This window comes from Scyliorhinus canicula, chromosome 3 (genome assembly GCF_902713615.1).
Source record: "Scyliorhinus canicula chromosome 3, sScyCan1.1, whole genome shotgun sequence".
In the NCBI taxonomy this organism is placed as follows: Eukaryota; Metazoa; Chordata; class Chondrichthyes; order Carcharhiniformes; family Scyliorhinidae; genus Scyliorhinus; species Scyliorhinus canicula.
The window spans coordinates 122735124-122756977 of record NC_052148.1 but is presented as its reverse complement, the minus strand read 5'-3'; the positions used below and the strand labels follow the sequence as shown (position 1 = coordinate 122756977).

The following is a 21854-nucleotide window of genomic DNA, read 5'->3' as shown; positions in this document are numbered from 1 at the left end:
AAGGTGGTGGGAGCAAGTACGATAGCGGCGCTTTTAGGGGCATCTAGACAAATATATGAATAGGGTGGGAACTGGAAGGATACGGACTCCGAAGTGCATACGGTTTAGTTTAGGCAGGTACATGGTCGGTGCAGGCTTGGAGGGCGAAGGGCATGTTCCTGTGCTGTATTGTTCTTTGTTCTTTATAACCTTCAATCCTGTTTAGATGGTTTCTGAATGAAGTTAATGGATTTGTTTTCAGTGTTATTCACTTCACTTCAATAATCTTTTTTGATATAATCCTTGGGGGCAGAATGGTGAAAACCGTTCAACTCTAATCTTGCTTAAGGCATTTTCTATTTGGATTTGATTTAGTTCTCCAGTCACAGTTAAGGAGATGATGTTGGCTGTCAGTGGGTTTTTGACGGGAATGATTCCTGTCTTCCCACAGCAGATTGAGGCCACGGTGATATGAATCAAGGGGGGAGCAAAGTTCAGGCCAGTAAAGACTGAAATTTTCCATAGGGGGCTCCAGGGGGACTTTGCTGTTATGTGGCGAACTGACTTTTACCTTGCGAGGCTAAATGCCCAGCTCTCTGCCTATTTCCTACCACCTCCCACTGGACCTCACCAGTGAACATGAAGACAGTTCCAGACAGTGTTTGGCCTCCTCTCCTTTGGTGATCTTTCCTCCATAGCTTCCCATATAGCTCTTCAATCCCGTAACAGCTTGCTTCTACCTCCTTCTCAAGATCCATAAACAGGACTTGCCCTGGCAGACTTATCGTTTCACCTGTTCCTGCCTCACTGAAATGACTTTGTCCTGCCTTGACTCTATTTCTCCTTGTCTAGCCTCTTCCTACCTATAATCTGTGACTCTTCTGATGCCCTGCATAAAGATTTCCAATTTGCTCGCCCTAATCGTTTCTCTTTACCATACGAATCAGTCTCTCTACACATCCATCCCCCACCAGGATGGCCTGAGGGCTTTCTGCTTCTTCTTCAAATGGTGAACCCAACCAGTCTTCATCCACAACCTCCCCTCCTATGCCTGGCTAAGCTTGTCCTCACTGGTGAACAACTTCTTCAATTGAACTTGCTTCCTTCAAATGAAAGATGCTGCTAATGTAGATGTATGCCTGCCTTTTTTAAGAATATGTCGAACTTTATTGTCCAACACTCCCTCAACTCTTTATGGTACATGGATGACCGTCGGTGCTGTGTCTTGCGCTCAACCTGAATTGGGAAAGCGTCATCAACTTTGCTTCCACTTCCATCTTTTTCCAGTTCTTGTGGACCACCTCTAACTCTTCCTTTCCTGTACTTCTCTGTTCTCCATTTCTGCTGAATAGGCTATCAATTAATATTATTATAGATCATAGAATTTACCAGTGCAGAAGGAGGCCATTCGGCCCATCGAGTCTGCACCGGCTCTTGGAAAGAGCACCCTCCCCAAGGTCAACACCTCCACCCTATCCCCATAACCCATTAACCCCAACCCAACACTAAGGGTATTTTTGGGACACTAAGGGAAATTTATCATGGCCAATCCACCTAACCTGCACATCTTTGGACTGTGGGAGGAAACCGGAGCACCCGGAGGAAACCCACGCACACACGGGGAGGATGTGCAGACTCCGCACAGACAGTGACCCAAGCTGGAATCGAACCTGGGACCCTGGAGCTGTGAAGCAATTGCACTATCCACAATGCTACCGTGCTGCCCTAAGCCCATTATAAGCCCATTGCTACCTCAACTACACTTTCTCATGCTCTTTTCAAACTGTTTTTCCTGGGAGCTACTTTTACCAACCATCCGACCTTCATGACCCACAACTGGCTGACGTTCGTGACACAGGCCACTTTCACTTGCCTTTAATACGCGAGTCTGCTTGGTCCTCACGATCTACTCCAATCAGGTTCACAGGAGGAGAGTGCAATGTACATATCAGGTGCAGACTTCAGCCAGTCCTTTGTGCCATCTTCATCTTTATGAGACGGGAAATCTCTCGCACATATAGGTCGTCATGAAGGGCAATAGGAACAAAATGCATGTTTTACTCAGCACTGGATATTCCTCCGACACACTACTCCAGAATGCTGACAACCTCAAAGATTTGTGGCGTGGTTTTTAATGTGCTGTGACAATTCAGGCGTAGAAGTTCAGTCTCCGCAAAGCCATCACGGTCACCAAGCCATCAGGGCCACTGAGAGAAAACACAAGACTAAGCTAGAGTCCCAGACTAATAACAAACGCTCTTGTCAGTTGTGGCAAGGCTTAAACAATATAACGGGCTGCAAAGCAAAGCTGAATAGATTCTCCGGTAACAGAGCACCCCACCCCGATGAACTCCATGCTTTCTATGCTTGTTTTGAGCAGGAAGCCAATAAATCAATGTCCACCTGCCCCAAAAGCCTCGGACACATCCATTTCTACCGTCAGTCTCAGAAGTTAGATCGGCCTTCTCAAAAGTGAACCCACGGAAGCAACAGGTCCTGACGGAGTCCCTGGTCGTGCACTCAGATCCTGCACGGGTGGCGGGTGTGTTCGCAGACCGTTAACCTCTCCCTACTCTATTCTGAAGTCCCCATCTGCTTCAAGAAGACCACTTCATACTGGTGCAAAGAAGAACCAGGCAACGTGCCTCAATGACTACTGACCGGTGGCCCTTACATCTATTATTATGAAGTGCTTCAAGAGGTAGTCATGATACATCAGCTCCAACCTTCCAGATTGCCTTGAATCTTCTGTAATTCGCCTTCTGCCTCAACCGGTCCACAGCAGATGCCATCTCCCTGGCCCTGGGGCATCTCGACAACATTAGATTCCTGTTCATTGACTACATCTCCGACTTCAACACCATAATCCCAGTCAAGCTCATATCCAAACTCCAAAACCTAGGGACTCGGCTCCTCCCTCTGCAACTGGACCCTCGATTTCCTTTTTTTAAAAAATGTATTGTATTACAAACATATATCGAAAACAGGTTACAACAAATAAACACCCTGGGAAACATACTTCCCCAGCAATCAACTATACCATCTGTACAATTTTTTCCCCCCCTTTTTTCATCCTTCTCTTCTCCCCTCCGCGACGAACAGCTCCTCAAACATGGTCACAAACATCCTCCACCTTTTCTCAAACCCCTCTGCAGAGTCCCTTAACTCATACTTTATCTTCTCCATCAGCAGGAAGTGTACAGGTCACCCAACCAAGCCCCTACACAGGGTGGCAATGACGACCACACTCCAGTAAAATTCGACGCCGTGCAATCAGAGAGGCAACGGCCACGGCACGGCCTTCCTCCTGTCCATGAGCCTCCGGCTTCTCTGAAACCCCAAATATCGCCACAAAGGGTCCGGGTCTTCCATCTCCACCACTTTGCTGGCTAAGACTACAAACACTCAGGCCTAGAATCTTCCCAATTTTTGCCAACCCCAGAACATGTGCATGTGATTCGCTGCCCCCCGCCCACCCCCCTCACACGCATCTGCTGCCCCCTGAAAGAACCCACTCATTCTCGCCCGAGTCATATACACCCTGTGCACCACCTTAAACTGTATCAGGCTCATCCTTGCACCGGAGGAGGTCCCGTTTACCCAACGCAGTGCCTTACTCCATGCTCCCCAATTGATCTCCTGTCCCAATTCCCTTTCCCATTTCTCCTTGATCTTCACCACCCGCTCGCCTCCCTGCTCCCCCAGCCTCTTGTATATATCCCCAATTCTTCCCTCCCCTTCCATGTCCGGAAGCAGCAGTCACTCCAGCAGGATGCATCCCAGCAATCTAGGGAACCCCTTCCAGACCTTTCGTGCAAAGTCCCTAACCTGTAGATACCTGAACTCACTACCGCTCAGCAGCTCTACCATCTCCCTTAGCTCCTCCAGACTGGCGAACCCTTCCTCCAAATATTGATCCCAGCCCCACTTCCCTCCACCTCCTGTATACACTATCCATTCCCCCCTCCCGGCTCAAGCCCATGATTCTCGCACAGTGGCGTTAACACCGACATCCCTTTCACCATAAACTGCCTCCTCAACTGATCCATATCTACACCATGGATTGCACCACTGGGCTCCCTGAATACCTACTCGGAGCCAATGGCAAAGCTGCCGTCACCATAGCCCTCAACTGGACCACTTATAGATTCCTCCGTCCTAACCCACACTACCCCCTTCCCCACCATCGCAGCACCTTATCCACCTTTGCCGCCCAATAATAATGAAGTAGATTTGGCAACCCCCACCACTCCACCCAAACAAATGCTTTCTCCGCGACGGATTCATCACTACAACAGCCATCTCATATTACTCGCGAGCTGCCCTTCACGTATCCTCTGTCTACTACACAGTTACAGTGAGGCTCAGTGGAACCAGGAACAGTGGTATCTTTCCATTAGGCACTTTACAGCCTCTGGACTCAACATTGACTTCAACAATTTCAGACCATAGACTGTGCCCCATTTTGTTTTTCTGTGCTTATTTCAGATTTTTTTTCTTTCAGTTAACAGCACTGCTGATTTAGGCACATCTTGTTTCTTTTATTTCCTGCCCCATTGATCATTCCTTTTGGCCCTAGAGGCTGACCTTTTTTGTGTTGTACAATTTTTCCTGACGCCCTAACACAGATCTTGCTTTGTCTTTGTCCCCACCCACCCCAGCTCAAAACCTATCGCATCTCTAACCTTTCCCAATTCTGATTAAAAGTCACATACCTTGAAATGGTAACTGTGTTTCTCGCACACAAATACTGCCTAACCTGCTGAGCTTTTACCAGCATTTTCTGTTTTAGAATTTATTCCGCGTGGACTTGAATAAATATGAGAGAAGGGCTTCATCTTTATTTTCTATCTTTTTCAAGAGTTTTGAACTTCTAAACAAATTGTTACATCACAGGGAATCTATTGTTGGAAGGCCGTAGCATCTAATAAGCATTGCAAGATAACTTGAATGATTGCAGCCCAAATTGGGCAGTACAGTAGCACAGTGGTTAGCACTGTTGCTTCACAGAGCTATGGTCCCAGGTTCGATTCCCGGCTTGGGTCTCTGTCTGTGTGGAGTCTGCACGTTCTCCCTGTGTCTGCATGGGTTTCCTCTGGGTGCTCTGGTTTCCTCCCACAAGTCTCGAAAGTCATGCTTGTTGGGTGAATTGGACTTTCTGAATTCTCCCTCCATGTACCCGAACAGGCGCCGGAATGTGGCGACTAGGGGATTTTCACAGTAACTTTGTTGCAGTGTTAATGTAAGCCTACTTGTGATGATAAAGACTATGAGTAAAACAGGTTTTTTTTTACAGTTCTCTAATCCCAAATTTTTTTGGGGTAGATGCACCATGTCAAAAACTGTTTCAAAAAATTAAAATCTACCAACACAAAAGACTAGAAAACACTAATTGAGGTCCAATTTGCCAGCCCCTGAGAATCCTTTGTAATCACTCCCTGAAGCTCTGTTGCCTAAACCCTGGAATCTGTTTAGTTGCCCTCAGGATGCCCAACCCCCATTGTAATGTACTGTAGTGACCAGAATTGTAGGCTGTATTCCAGATGGGTTCAAACGAGTGCTGTATATAAGTTTGCTGTTTACCTTGTCAGATGTGTATAAGACCGTTTGTGAAAGTTCACTAAAGATAAAGAAGATTACACGTGTTTTAAAGCTGCACAATATGAATTTAGTGTGTTGCAATCGACGTTGTTCTGATGTACTGGTTACAATAAATTCTAATCTAATTGCTTTCTTTCAGGGCCAGTCTTATTGGATGAATTTGTGGAATGGTTTAAAGACCGACAGATGTCCTAGCACTTTTGATTCAGAAACAACAGCCCAACATCCATATTCAACATTAGCCATAAAAAGACCTAGGAAAACAGATTTGGAATGCGTATTTGTTTTGGTGCCCCCTCTCCCCATCCCCGTTCCCCCCCACCGTCCCCCCCGAAAAAAAATTTGAGTTGCAGAAAGCATTAAATATCTACAAGCACTGTGCTACAAACATCTAATCTGGTATCAAACTTTCTTCTGAGCCTGCTTTGCATTTTTCAATAGGAGACAATTATGGTACCCACAGACCACAATGTGATATCTTGCTGTTGACATTGTGAATTCTGTGTTGTAAAACTGTTTCATGCAGGAAGCTCTGTTTCCAGAGGGATTGTGAATTTCAATGAAAATTGTATTAAATGGTTTAAAAGTCTAGATGAATATTGTTGAAACAGATTTCTTAATATTATCCAATGTAGTATGCAAGTAGAACTGTTCTGTACAACTTAACTGATTAAACTCAAATTAGTTGTTTTTAAGTCTAAATGTTGGGCCATAGTACAACATTGCTTTGATTCACTGCACCCTAGCTGGGATCTGTTGAAATGACTAATGCACCATTGGGTGTTTAACCCTAATTTTGCCTGTATTCCCTGGCTAATGAGCTAGGCTGCTATTTTTGTTTGTGTTTTGCTTGGTGTAACTAGTTGCAACATTAAGTGCCCTCTTTCCGTGGGCACATAGCTTGATAATATTACCAAGTTTGCACGTTTTAAAGTTGTTAGAATATTTGAATGTCAAATGTACAGACCAAATAGTATTCAGGTATGTGTTTCGAATCATGTGTATGATTTTTTTTCTCCCCTTAGTACCACTTACTGATAAATGCTGAATCAGACTTTTTTTTTTAATCAGGTGTTACAGGTCAACAGCACTAATGTAACTTTGCTGGTTTGACTTTGATTTAGACATTGGATTGAGATCAATGTAACCTGTATCATAATATGACAATGCATTAAAGCTACCTTTGATCATGTCAGCAAGTGAAAGTCTGTACATCTAAGCAAGTGGATTTTCAAGTGTTGCATTTTCTGTTGCCTTAGACAACTTCTGCCAAAGACCACAGTTATTGCCTATCTACCTGTACACAGACAAGTAATAAATATGGTCACTTCTTAAATTGGATCTTTCCTATACCAATAGAGTTTATTATATGCCACAGTATCTTTTTTTATAACATAATTTACAATTTTCCATTGATCTGGGAAGTGATGAGAACTTTTAGTGAAATGTAGCACAATTATAGGAGGGGTGGAAAATTATTTTACTTAAGGTTACTATCAACATAAAATATCTTTAACGATGTGGAAAGAAATTTACCAATAAAGCAAGTATATTTGAGATTAATATGTGTAAGGAACAAACAATTCCAAATAAAACTTTCCGTGTTGACACTTGGAAATGGTTATCTTGCTAGAACACAATTTATGGGTAGGGCCATTTTAGTGTTGCAGTATATTTATTTTCAATGTGGCCTTATAAGCATGATATTGTTAACTGCCTTCCATTATTTTAAAAGTCTGCAATAAGGCAGTGCATTATATTGCTAGCTATTAATACACTGCAAGTCAGTTCTTGCTAATCTGATTGAAACATAGTAGTGATTTCAAAATCATGTGAAGCAGTTTTTCATAGCTGCCGTGAAAAATCTTTCCAGTCTTTTGATTTTTTATTGTGTTCTTTTGTGTGTTTGAAACTGACGGAATCATGCTTATTGAAAAATACGGTCTTTAATGGAAGTCAGTCTCGTGCATAATTGTCACTTCTGTTGTTCACTCCCAAAAGGGCATAATGGAAACTGAAGTTTCACCACTTTAATTTTAAAAAGTGGTAAAACTGTTACATTTCCATCTGTATGTAAGGTCACTCATAAAGTCATTAAGCACACAAGTTCTGTCCTTTGCAATTTCCACAAAGCTTTTAATTTCTAAATCGGTTTTAAGCACCTGATTATATAGGGTGGAAAATTAAAGGATTTTGCTTTTACCTCCCTTTTTTCCCCAACCCTGGTAAAGATGCATTTTGCATATGTTTTTTGTTACTTTAGGTGGTGTATAACACCAACTCCATTGACAGTGCTCATTTTACTGACCTAGATTTCAAACAATAATTTGCTATCTGTTTAATGTTGCTATAATGTGACAGAACTTCATGGAGTATTACCACATTTTAATTCGTCAATGAACTGGTGTAGAGTATGTTGAAGGGTAACTAAGATCAATCCCATCTATTTGCTCATTTTAAAATCTGCCTATATGGGCCAAAAATCTGCCTGTATGGGCCCAGTTAGCTAATCTAGATTTTTCCTTTAAAATTTACTTAATTAACTTCTTTTGCATCTATTCGCTGCTGTTCCTGGTAGAAATTCCAGAAAGTGCATTATTTAGACAAAAATGAATTGTTGGAGTGGTGTATACATTTATATATGGAAGGTTTCCTGTTCGCTTATGCTGCAGTTACGTTTTGTACTTAGATTTAACCTGACTTTATAATATGCTTTGGCAAATTGAGGTGACATTTTTTCATTTTAAAGCTTGAAGTTGCCTGTTGAAATGTTTGCACAATGATGAGTACCTGTGTTAAAAGGTAATACCCTGCCTCGGTAGCACTTTTTATCAAGGATATTGGATAGCTGTGTTTTAATCCATTTTCATCCATACAGACTTGGAAGCCCCTTATAACTAATGTCCTACAGGAACCATATCATTACATCATGGTATTTTGTTCATTTTATTTTTTAACCAAAATGCCTTCAGTCCAAAACTTCAAAAGCTTTTTTTAAAAATCAGTTAGCCAAATTGGATATTATGTTTATATCCATCCAGGTGCAGTAGACACAGTGGTTAGAACTGTTGCTTCATTAGCACCAGGGACCTGGGTTCGATTCCCAGCTTGGGTCACTGTGCCAGAGTCTGCATGTTCTCCCCGTGCCTGCGTGGGTTTCCTCCGGGCGCTCCGGTTTCCTCCCGAAAGACGTGCTTCTTGGGGTGAATTCTCCCTCAGTGTACCCAAACAGGCACCGGAATCTGGTGACTAGGGGATTTTCACAGTAACTTCATTGCAGTGTTAATGTAAGGTCTACTTGTGACACTAATAAAGATGCTATTAGGTGCAGTAAAACCTGTGTAAACTCTCACTTCATGGGTACGTGCAAAGGAAGATTCATTAATTTTATAAATGAGAAGAAACCATGAACTACCAAGTCTTCACAAATGAATGCTTTCCTACAGCGTCCGTGTCCCTATTTCACGAATCTGCACAATTATAAATTGTGTGATACATGACATAATTTATTCAGAAATGAAACTTAACTGCTTAATAATTATTTGAGTAATGTCTGCATTATTGTGTGTAGATAAATATAGTTTTCACTTATAGTTTAATAGAATATCATCTGTAGTAAATCTTCTGCACACCCAGAATAGACCAGAACATGCTCTTTGGCTCCCAAAGACACACCTTTATAGATTGATGCATCAGTTTTGTTTCAAAGGGCAGTAATTTTCAAATGATGGTTAAGCTATTAGACATTAAAAATTTGAAAACCAGTAACAGCTTTGTGATTTTAATTTTTTAATTTTTTTTAATTTGTTTTTTTCTTTAGGCATCGCCACAAAAATATTTTTTTCTTTTTTGGCTCTCAATAATTCTGTTTCAGCAGGTTTTTTTCTACTGTAGGTATACCTTTGGGATTCAGTTCTTTGGCATGATGGAGGAATGCCAACTAGTTCAGAATAATCAAATACAGAAAGTTGTCTATGCTATCTGGTTACACAATATAAGTGCACAACAGCTTTTCAAATAAGTGGTGCTCCCATTCTTGAATGTTTTGTAATTATAAAGTCTTCCTTCCTTCAGTTGTAAAAATGACTTGTTAGCTGGGTGCATTTGTTTCAAATGTTAAGCTGGTTTTTCATTTTGTTAGCGCACAGTATCTGTATTGCCTTAGTGTTATTAAATAATGGCTAAATGAAAAATGCTTTAATTTTTTTCATTTTAGCTTTTAATTTCATACATGCTTATGACTAAGACCAACCACAAACCCTGTTTAAAACGACCAAGGAGATTTTGAGCCTGCACTCACCACCCGTAAAAAAAACTTGGTGCAGACTCAAAATCAGGAGCAAATTGAAAAACACTATTCTCTCTGGCATGATCAGGTTTTGGAATTTTCACCACCCCTTCACTTTCTGGTGGAGTAGTGCAAATTGTGCTGTAGGAGCCCAGGAACCTCATTTTAATACGTTAGCATGTCATTAGTGAATATTCACCAGGCAGGTACTGGCGTGGCGTCATGCTGCCGTCATTTCTAACAGGTCTACAAAACCATAAACCTGACTGACTCTCTTCCAAGTGGGGTATCGGAGGTGAGCCCTCTGGCAGCCATGGTTCCCCAGGCTCTTCACTGCTCAGGGTGCACCGGAGAGGACATGGGGGGACACAAGTTCTTCAACTCGGGGTTGGGATTCAGTCACCTAATCTGGTGGTGGGGGGGAGGGCGGGAGCTGGTTGCAAGGAGGCCTTATCTTCCATTCACTTCAGGGCTCCACTTGCTTTAGGAGGGTCTGAAAGCTGGCACACAGGCATCCTTTCCTGTGTCCTCCTTGCTAGGCTTATGGCCAAATCACCACTGAGGAAGTACCCACCCTGTGTGGAAGCTGAAAAGTGGGTGGGACGAGGTGAATACTGAGGTTCCTAGGTGAGGTCCCACAAGAGACCAGACTGCAAGGGCAGAGTGGCGGTTCTCGAATGGGCTCATGACAAATGAAGACTCTTGTTTAGGGAAGCACAACAGAACTGAGTAAAACCCCCACAGAGACAGAACATGAGAACCGAGGTGTTAAGCTCAGGTTAATATCAATTCTCGGAAGTTTGTCTTCAGAATAAGTGTGTAGGGCTGTGAAGTGGGAGATTAAAGGTGCCCCCGGTCGTGTGTTTGTCCAGCTAATTGCAGGCTTCACTGAGGTCAGCTGTGCTTCATCCATCACAAGAGGCAATCATTTGCTTGATATGCTATTTCACCCTTCTTGACAAAGTGAAATATGCTGCGCTAAAGTTCACTGTTGGAGTCCCAAGCATTGAATCAATTAGATGGAGTCCCAAGCATTGAACCCCAATGCTCATACAAGAGTTTACATCACACAGGATATACTGACGTGAACCTCAATTCAAAGCCTCATGGTGAAGTCTGTCATCATTTACTCCATTATAGGTCATGATTGGGGGATGGGGGGGGAGCTTTGAGGTGCCCTGTGGGGATGCAGACGTGGAGGTCATCCATCCACTCTAGAGCAAGGAGTTGGGGAATGGTCAGGAGAAATGTGCTGGGGAGGTGGTTTGAATGCAGCTCCCCAGTGATCAAGTCTCCCTGGGGGCAAGCGAATCCATGGGAGGCCACCAAATTCACATAGAGGGGAAAAACCTTCTTTAAGAGGCTCAAAATTCCATGTGAAATTGTTGGTGGGATTCACATCATTTCTCTTACCAGAAGTGACACTTTGCCATTTTATGGTAAGATTCTGCCCATCTCTTGTGAAAGAAAGGGTATAAACTAGTTGACTGAAGTGTGTTACAACCAGAGTTTTTGCTGCTAGCTCTACTCCGCAGGTCGCATCATTAGTTAAGATTTTAATTCACTCAGAAAATGGGCACTTGTCTACCTTCACTACCATTAGACCCAGAATGAGAAACTTTGAACAGATTTCTTTCGATAAACTCAGGATGATTGATTTATTATAAAACAAAACATGTTTTTGACAAAGAAGTTGCAAGAACGGTTAACACAAATTGTAATCTGAAACTGTAACTACCCATCCCTTTGAAAATACCCAGCACGTGTACATGCATCCTTATACACACACACAGAAACAGAAAGCACCTCTGCAAAGCTGGCTGATTGAAGAACAGACTCTATATTTAAAATAAGGATATTTTATATAAGGATAAAGTGTGGAGCGTTGCAATGCTCTCCATCTGGAGCTCCCTCATGAACAATCGCTAGTCCCAGTAGTTGTCTGGAGGTTCTCGCCAACAGAACTTTGACATGGAGCAAAATACAGTTGGATCAATCCTAGCCTCAGCCTCCCATTTCTAAGACAGACAAGTTCCACTGAGATGAGGATTCCAATCTGAATACTGATAACCGACTTCCGGTGGCAGCATGTAGGTGGAAATCGCACGTTTGGTAGCTCCTGCTCGAGGCTGTTTTTCGGAATTCGATGCCCAGTCTCAAGCAGGTTTTTGGATGAACAGGCACAGGAAGACACGAGGAAGGAGGGGGATGTCGCAAAAGCAATCTGGAAGAAGAGGGTGGCACAGTGGTTAGCACTGCTGCCTCACAGCTCTTGGAGTTTGCACTTTCTTTCCATGTCTGCGTGGATTTCCCCTGGTTGCTCCGGTTTTCTCCCACAGTCCAAAGATGCGCAAGTTAGGTGGATTGACCATGATTAATTGGCCCTTAGTGTCCAAAGGGTTGGGTGGGGTTATGGGGATGGGGTGGAGGCTTGTGCTGAAATGGGGTGCCTTTTCCAAGGGCCACTGCAGACTCAATGGGCCGAATGACCTGCACTGCAGGGATTCTATGATGATTCTACGTAAGCGAAGGTTCGCCGTCGAGCAAGTGGGTCAGCCCGGCAGCAGGAAGGATGGCGGAGTCTGGGTCGCTGAGTTGCTTGTCACAGTGGAGAAGATCACCGAGGAGATGGCTGGGGAGTTTGAGGAGCAGTTTCCAAACACATGGGGATGATGAGGAAAAAAATGATGGCAGCAATGAAGGTATTGGGGGAGGAGGCAACTACCCCGGTGAAGGCGGCGGTGTTGAAGACACCGATCGAGCTGTGGGGAGCAAGAAGAGAAGCTGAAGGGGGTGAAGGAGGCTTTGTTGCAGCATAGCAACCAGTTCACTCATAGGTGAGGTTGTGGCAACGCTTAAGATTTGGATGCATTTGAGGCAGCACATTAAGTTGGGTGCTGGGTCAGGTAAGATGTCGATTAGGGGGAATCATAGGTTTGAGCCGGGAAGGTTTCGGAGATGGGAGGAGAGGGGGTTCAAGGTAATAAAAGATCTGTTATTGGGAGGGATGTTTGTGAGGTTGGAGGAGTTGGGAGAGAAGTACGGATTGATGCCAGAGGAAGGGTTTAGGTACCTGCAACTCCGAGATTTTTGTAAGGAAGGAGTTTCTGAGATTCATGATCGCGCTGGTCCCCTTGTTGTTGGAGGAGGTACTAACAGCAGGGGGGGTTGGAGAAGGGAGTGGTGTCGGTGATTTACGGGAATATTTATGTGGAGGATAGATAGGGTGTCCATGGAAGGGATTAAGGCTCTATGGAAAGAAGTGTTGGGGAGGTAATGGAAGAAGGTCTTTGGTGTGAGGTGCTACGAAGGGTGAATGCCTCAACCTCATGCACGAGGCTGGAACTAATACAGGTGAAGGTCGTGTATACAAGGAACAATACAGCACAGGACCAGGCCCTTCGGCCCTCCAAACCTGTGTTGATCACGTGTCCTATCTAGACCAACTGCCTGTATCCTATACCCTGTTATTCATGTATCTATCCAGATAAGTCTTAAAGGTCACTAACGTATCTGCCTCAACTACCTCACTTGGTAGTGCATTCGAGGCCACCACCAAGGTGTAAAAAAACTTCCCCCGCACATCTCCACTGAATCTATCCCCCTTCACCTTGAACTTGTGCCCTCTTGTAATTGTCATTTCCACCCTGGGAAAAACCTCCAACTGTTCACCCTAACTAATCCCCTCATAATTTTATAAACCTCTATCAGGTCGCCCCTCAGTCTCCATCTCTTTAGGGAGAACAATCCCAGTTTATTCAATCTCTTCATAGCTAATACCCTCCATACCAGGCAACATCCTGGTAAACCTTTTCTGTACTCTCGCCAAAGCCTCCACATCCTTCTGGTACTGTGGTGACCAGAATTGGACACAGTATTCCAAATGTAGTCCAACCAACCTTCTATATAACTTTAACATAATTTGTGATCTTTTATACTCGATAACCTTTCCAATGAAGGCAAGCATTTGCTTTCTTTACCACCATTTCCACCTGTGCTGCCACTTTTAAGGATCTGTGGACCTGCACACCCAGATCTCTGTGTGTCTATGCTGATGGTTCTGCCATTTATTTTACAGATCGCACCTGAATTGGATCTCCCAAAATGCATCACCTCACATTTGTCCGGGTTAAATTCCATCTGATATTTCTCCACCCAATTTTGCAGCCTATCTATATCCTGCTGTATTCTCTGACAATCTTCATCACTATCCGGAACTCCTGCAATCTTAGTATCATTCGCAAACTTGCTAATCAGACGCGCTATGTTTTCTTCCAAGACATACATTACAAACAGAAGAGGTCCCAGTGCTGATCCCTGCGGAACACCACTAGTTACAGACCTCCATTCGGAAAAACACACTTCCACTGCTACCCTCTGTCTTCTATGGCCAAGCCACTTCTGAATCCATCTAGCTAGTTCATCCCTGACCCCATGTGTTTTAATCTTTTGCATCAGCCTGCCATGAGGGACCTTGTTGAATGCTTTACTAAAGTCGATGTAGACAACATCCACAGCCCTTCCCTCGTCAATCATTTTTGTCATCTCTTCAAAAAACACAATTAAATTAGTGAGACATGACCTCCCTCGTACAAAACCATGCTGCCTGTCGCTAAAAAGACCATTCCCTTCCAAATGTGCATAGATCCTATCTCTGAGAATCTTTTCCAACAATTTCACTATCATTGCGTCAAGCTCACTGGCCTATAATTACCCGGGTTATCCTTGCTACCCTTCTTAAATAACGGGACAACATTGGTTATCCTCCTAGCCTCTGGGATCTCACCTGTGGCCAATGAGGAAATAACGATTTCTGTTAGAGGCCCTGCAATTTCATCTCTTGTCTCCCTCAGTAATCTGGGATAGATGCCATCTGGCCTTGGGAATTAATGCTTTTTAACACACCTAACATTTCCTCCCTCATAATAACGACCTGTTCTAAAGTGTTTACACATCCCTCTGAGACACCACCAATCAACATGTCCCTCTCCTTTGTGAATACCGATGCAAAATACTCATTAAGGATCTTACCTACTTCCTTTGTTTCTACGCATAATTTCCCTCATTTGTCCTGAGTGGACCAACTCTTTCTCTAGCTGCCCTCTTGTTCCTAATATACGGATAAAATGCCTTGGAATTCTCCTTAATCCTCTCTGCCAAGGACATTTCGTGACCGCTTTTTGCCCCTCCTAACTCCCTGCTTGATCTCTTTCCTACTTTCCTTGTATAGGGCGTATCTGACAACGGTGAAGATGAGCTGTCTGAGGGGGTGGAGGATGCCTGCGAGCAGTGTGGGAGGGCCCCGCAAACCATGTACATATGTTTTGGTCCTGCCCGAAGCTGGAAAGATATTGGAGGAGGTATTTAACATCATCTCGGGGTGTTCATGTAGATTTGGAACTGGGTCCTCCAGAGGCCATTTTTGGGGTGTCGGAACGGCCCAAGCTGCAGGCGGGTGCGGGGTAGATGTTTTAGCCTTCACCTTGCTGATTGCTCGAAGAGGAGTCCTCCTCGGGTGGAGGTCCAACTTCTCCGCCCTATACCTCGGTGTGGCGGGGGGACCTGCTGGAATTCCTGACCCTGGAGAAGGTGAAATTTGAGCTAAGGAGCGGGCGGAAGAGGCATTCTCCAATTCATGGGGTTTGTTTATCATGCACTTTCAGGAACTTGTTGCCATTGAACACAAGGGGGAAGGGTTTGGTTTGTTTTTCTCTGTTTTTCAACTTATTTTTGGAATGTACAAGTCGATGTATATTGACGGGGCCGTTTTTGTGGTTGTTTCTTCTGTAAAATGTGGAGAATTAGAAGATTTAAAAAAAAGAATACTGATAGCCACTTTATTTCAGGCCAGGCAAGGAGAATGCGAGCTGGGCAACTTTTTACTTTCACAGTTCATTCTCAACTGAATTCAAAAAGCCAATTTCAAAACTCAACTCTTCAGTCAAGTGATTTCCAGGAAATCGCTAGCCTTTAAACCTTCAATTTTCTATCAATTAAAATCACTGCAATGCAAGTGGGCAAACAACTCTTTTCCCCATTAAGTATCATGTTGATGATGTCTTTGAAAACATGCGCTTGCTTCCATTCCAAAGGAGAACTTCATGACCATTGTGTAAAACAAAATGCAAGTATCTAAATTGCATAATGTCCTTCCAACTTTTAAAAGAAAAATAGTTTGCTAAGATGTGGATTTCCTGACAAGTGGTGTAACTAAACAATATTGTTCTTAGCAAAAGTCCACAGTAGTTGCCTAGTATTAAAAATTGAGATGCTTCACCATCACTGGGTCAAAATACTGGAACTCCCTAACAGCACTGTGGGTGTATCTACACCTCACGGACCGCAGAGGTTCAAGAAGGCAGCTCCCGATCGTCACCTCAAGGCAATTAGGGATAGGCAATAAATAGAGACTGGTATAGCACAGTGGGCTAAACATCTGGCTTGTAATGCAGAACAATGCCAGCGGGGCGGGTTCAATTCCTTTACCGGCCCCCCCGAACAGGCGCCGGAAGGTGGTGACTAGGGGATTTTCACAGTAACTTCATTGAAGCGTACTTGTGACAATAAGCGATTATTATTATTAAATGCTGGCCTAGCTAGTGACACACCCATCCTGTGAAAGAATATACAAAATGCTGCCCTCAAGTGGTCATTTATATTCAGCTTTTACAAACTGCAAACATCCATTTACGTTCGAACAACCAGACCTAAAAGAATTAGGCAGTAGGTTTGCGAAAACATAGCTGTTTCACACTTGGAACAACGCAGGAGTCAAATGTCAGAGTGGGAGTACGGCAGAAGATTAAAATCACTGGCCACTGGGAATTTGGGATTCTGTTTGAGAATTGAACAAAGTGTTCTGGAAAGCGATCAACCCAATCTTCATTAGGTTTCATGAATATCAAGACCATGACATGAGCAGTGAACACAATATTACATAATTGAAAGAAATAAGAGTAATACCTTCACTTGGAAGGAATGTTTAGGGCCCTGGGTGGTGTGGAAGTTGCAACACTTGTATTACAGATCCTGCACATGCATGGAAAGGTGCCAAGGGAAGGGAAGAGGGTGATGAGGGGTAATTGAAGCATCGACCAGAGTATCGCAAAGGGAACAGTTTTCTTGGAGGGTTAAAAGGAGAAGGATGGGGAAGATCTGCTTGGTAGTAGCATCATAAAGCATGTGGTGGAAAAAACGGAGGACAACCGCACTCCATCAAGTGCGTGAAGAATTGACACGTGTGCATCGGGCATAATCACAGCACATTTCACAGAAAATGGGAGAATGTGACAGCTATGAGAACTGCAGGTTTTTGAGAGAATTGAAACCAACTTAACCTTGAGTTGTAAAGTGATAGTAGTAGGAACTACCATTATTGAAGGTGATGAGAATCTGAAATCAGTAAAATAAATTATTGAACCATAGAATTCCTACAGTGCAGCATAGCGCGGTGACGCAGCGGTTAGCATTACTGTCTCATGGTGCCGAGGGCCCGGGTTCGATCCCGGTCCTTTAATTGGAAAAGAAAAGAATTGGGTACTCTATATTAAAAAAAAGAATTCCTGCAGTGCAGAAGGACATCGAGTCTGCACCGACCCTCTGAAAGAGCTAACCTGCACATCCTTGGACACCAAGGGGCAATTTAGCATAGCCAATCCATCTAACCTGTACATCTTTGGACTGTGGGAGGAAACCGGAGCACCCGGAGGAAACCCACGCAGACACTGGGAGAACGTGCAGACTCTGCACAGACAGTGACCCAAGGCCGGAATTGAACCCAGGTCCCTGCCACTGTGAGGCAGCAGTGCTAACCACTGTGCCACCCTGCCGCCTCTAAGGACGGTTATTCAAAAAAAGTTATAGGCATACCTAAATAAGCTTGCAGCTACTTAAAAGCATTTGTATTTTCGGTGATGATTGTTGTTCTGTAGAGTAGTGGCCCATTACCTGCTGTAGTCTGGAAACATCTTGCCAATTTTAGAAAGAGAATTGCAATAGTGAATTATTAAGAATTGCAAGTTGTTGAGAAATTGAGGTGAGATGCTGTTGTTGGAAATGCGGCACCAATTTGTGTGCAGTAAGGTCCAACAAATATCAATGAGATAATGACTGGGTGATCTTTTTTAGATGTTGGTTGAGAAACAATTTTGGCCAGGACATTGGAAGAAACTCTCTTGGTATTGGGGCATGGGATCTTTTGCTGACACCTGAAAGGTCAGTCAAGGCCTCAGTTTAACCAAGATAAGAAGGATGGCACCTTTCTCTCTCAGTGCTGAACTGAAGTGTCAACCTGGATCATGTGCTCAGGTCTCACTAAGGTGAGACTTGAATCCATGATCTTCTGACCCGGGTAAGAATGTAACCACAGAACCAAGGCAGCCACCTGTCCCTTGACAAATATTTCTCAATGATAGGTGCTATGAAACGTAATTTAAGAACCCGAACATTTCCAGCGATTGAAAAGATTAGATGATAAATTCAGTTTAAAACATCTGATCATATTCAGAAAGTTACGACAGAGAACAGGAAAAATATTTCTCTCGGTTACGAGGTTGTGGGATGTACTATATGAGTTAATGAATGAAGCAGAGACTTGGCAACATACAAAAATAGATTGAATAGGAAGTTGAAGAAAACAATATAGGAATATGGGAAATCACTGAGGACTCTGCTTAGGAAGTCCCTCTGAGTCGAGTAAGACTTAATTCCCCACTAAAAATGAGTTTCATAGATTATCATAGAATTTACAGTGCAGAAGGAGGCCACTCGGCCCATCGAGTCTGCACTGGCTCTTGGAAAGAGCACCCTACCCGAGGTCAACACCTCCATCCTATCCCCATAACCCAGTAACCCCACCCAACACTAAGGGCAATTTTGAACACTAAGGGCAATTTATCATGGCCAATCCACCTAACCCGCACATCTTTGGACAGTGGGAGGAAACCCACGCACACACGGGGAGGATGTGCAGACTCCACACAGACAGTGACCCAAGCCGGAATCGAACCTGGGACCAAGGAGCTGTGAAGCGATTGTGCTATCCACAATGCTACCGTGCTGCCCCAAAGTTCTCGGGGGACCACGTGATGCGGTCACGGGATTAGCAGCTTTTTCACCGACTCTGGTGCCACTCACTTTATAATTTGTCTTTCATCCTGTTTGCCTGGCACAAATTCTCCTAATCTGGGAGTTAATATTTGGTGATATGTCCCTGGATGACTTTTTTGGTTAAGTATTGGAGAGAAAATGTTGAAAAACGCAAAGAAATCTGGTGATAAAAGGGCACACTGGGATTCGACCGGGTGGAGCCGCCTTTTCAATATGGCGACTTGGTCCTCAAGCAGTCTCTCGCCCTACTGCTGAAAATGGTGACTTCAGACGTTACATACGAGTGGTAGACACGAGACTTGGCTTGTTGACACACAATTTGAGTGTATAAAGGTGGCCAAGCTCCGGCCCTGCTTTCAGTCTGGGGCCGGCTGCCAGCAGGTATCTTTAAGCTTAATTAAAACCACAGTTTCAACTCGTCCTCTGTCGTTATCGATGGTACATCAATTTAATTAGTTTAAAGTTTTAAGATGGACCAATCACTCAAACCTGATCGCCTGGAACTGCACCCCCAAGCAGTCGGTGCCACTACCACGTTCGAATACTGGCTACGCTGCTTCAAATCCTACATCGAATCCTCTGCCATCGCCGTCGCCGAGACCCACAAGCTGTGAATTCTCAACTGCCGGGTGAGCCCGCAAGTATACCTTATTATCAAGGACGCCGCATCATATGCGGATGCGATAACGCTGTTGAAAGGACAGTATGTCAGGAAAGTCAACGAGGTGTATGCTAGGCATCGCCTTGCCACGAGGTGACAGCGCCCCGGAGAATCGCAAGCTGAATTTCTGCCCGCATTGCGGGTATTCGGCCAGAACTGCAATTGTAAGGCGGTATCAGCTGTCGAGCACACAGAGTAGTTGATCCGGGAGGCCTATGTCGCAGGCATAAAGTCAAATTACACCTACCAGCGCCTACTGGAAAGATGTACACTCGATCTCCAAGAGACAGTACAGCTTTCAGACTCGTTAGAAGTGGCCTTCCACAACATGGATGCCTACACCTCCAACCACGCGGCACCCTCGTGGATGTCGTGGGCGCCACCATCACCTACCGGGGGACGCCGCAAGCCTGTGCCGTGCAGCAACCTGCCAATTCCGGAGACCCAAAGTGCTACTTCTGTGGCCAGGGTAAGCACGCCAGACAACGCTGCCTAGCAAGGAGCGTGACCTCAACGGGTGTGGAAAGAAGGGCCATTTTGCCGCCAGGCTCGTCCTGTTTTTAAACCCAGCAGCGCTGCGTGCAGCCTGTGGGGGACGCCATCTTTGAATTACCCCACCGCCTCCCGGAACCCCTGCTCATCCGATCGTAAGCAGACCTCCGCTACCCTCGATCAACCCGCCCATCTTTCACAGCTCGCCTCCATCACCCTCGACCAGTCTCGACCGCATCACCTCACCAACTCCATGATGGTCGTCCGGATCAACGGCCACGAGACGACCTCCCTTTTCGACTCCGGGAGCACAGAGAGTATCGTTCATCCAGATACGGTACGGCGCTGCTCCCTCCCAATCTTACCCGCGACCCAGAAAATCTCCCAGGCTTCCGAATCGCATACCGTGGAAGTCCGTGGGTACTGTGTTGCAACCCTTACAGTACGGGGCGTTGAGTACAAAAACTTCAAACTCTATGTCCTCCCAGAACTCTGCGCTGCCGTGCTTCTGGGGCTCGATTTCCAGTGTTCTCTCAAAAATGTTACCTTGGAGTTCAATGGACCCCTGCCCCCCCCCCCCCCCCCACCCCCCTCACCGTCTGTAGCCGCTCGACCCTGAAGGTCGCCCCGCTGCTCCTCTCGCACTGGGAGTGACCCCCTGTGCTCCTCTCTCACTGTGAGTGACCCCGCTGCTCCTCTCTCACTGGGAGCGACCCCGCTGATCCTCTCTCACTGGGAGTGACCCCAATGATCCTCTCTCACTGGGAGTGACCCCAATGATCCTCTCTCACTAGGAGTGACCCCACTGATCCTCTCTCACTGGGAGTGACCCCAATGATCCTCTCTCACTGGGAGTGACCCCGCTGATCCTCTCTCACTGGGAGTGACCCCGCTGCTCCTCTCGCACTGGGAGTGACCCCTTGTGCTCCTCTCTCACTGTGAGTGACCCCGCTGCTCCTCTCTCACTGGGAGTGACCCCGCTGATCCTCCCGCACTGGGAGTGACCCCGCTGATCCTCTCTCACTGGGAGTGACCCCAATGACCCTCTCTCACTGGGAGTGACCCCGTTGATGCTCTCTCATTGGGTGTGACCCACTGTGGTGGTATGAATGGGAGCACTGGTTTCCCATTGGCTCTGGCTGGTCATGTGCCTCTCGGCTGATTGGCTGGGACTAGTCATGTGACTGCTCACCAATTGGTCGAGAGGCAAGTAGACCTCGCCTCCGAGGCGCGGTATAAGTACCCAGAGTTCCCGGCGGTCGGCCTTTCTCTAGTCGACCACCGGGCTAACATCTAGCTGATTAAAGCCTAAGTTTGGACCTTCATCGTGTCTCGCGTCCAATTGATGGTACATCAATTTAATCAGCTAGAATTTTGAAATGGAGCTACGCATCAAGCCTGACTGCCTCCGTATCAGCCCGCACGCTTCGAACGTGCCTGCAACCTTTAAACATTGGCTGGCGTGTTTCAACAGTTACCTGCCGACTGCAGCCAGCAAACCCACCAAGGAGCAGAAACTCCACATCCTCCACTCGTGCGTGGGCACGGCGGTACACTCAATGATTGAGGACGAAAACGATTATGACGCGGCCATGGATCTTCTGAGAGGACACTTTCTCCGGCCGGTCAACGAAGTATATGCACGGCATCTCCTGACTACTAGACAGCAGTTCCCTGGTGAGTCACTCGACGAGTTTTACCAGGCCCTCACGGCTCTGGGGAGAA

At 45.2% G+C, this 21854-nt stretch overlaps 1 protein-coding gene across 1 annotated transcript in view; it reads left to right on the top strand.

Annotated features, from left to right (window-relative positions):
* The window catches only part of dcun1d4 (DCN1, defective in cullin neddylation 1, domain containing 4 (S. cerevisiae)), a 126850-nt gene extending 117077 nt beyond the window's left edge, over nucleotides 1-9773 (top strand). Inside the window, 1 exon segment of the mRNA XM_038791200.1 lies at nucleotides 5720-9773. Coding sequence (XP_038647128.1) covers nucleotides 5720-5775 — 56 coding nt within the window. The 3' untranslated portion in view covers nucleotides 5776-9773.
* Nucleotides 9774-21854: the final 12081 nt, after the last annotated feature.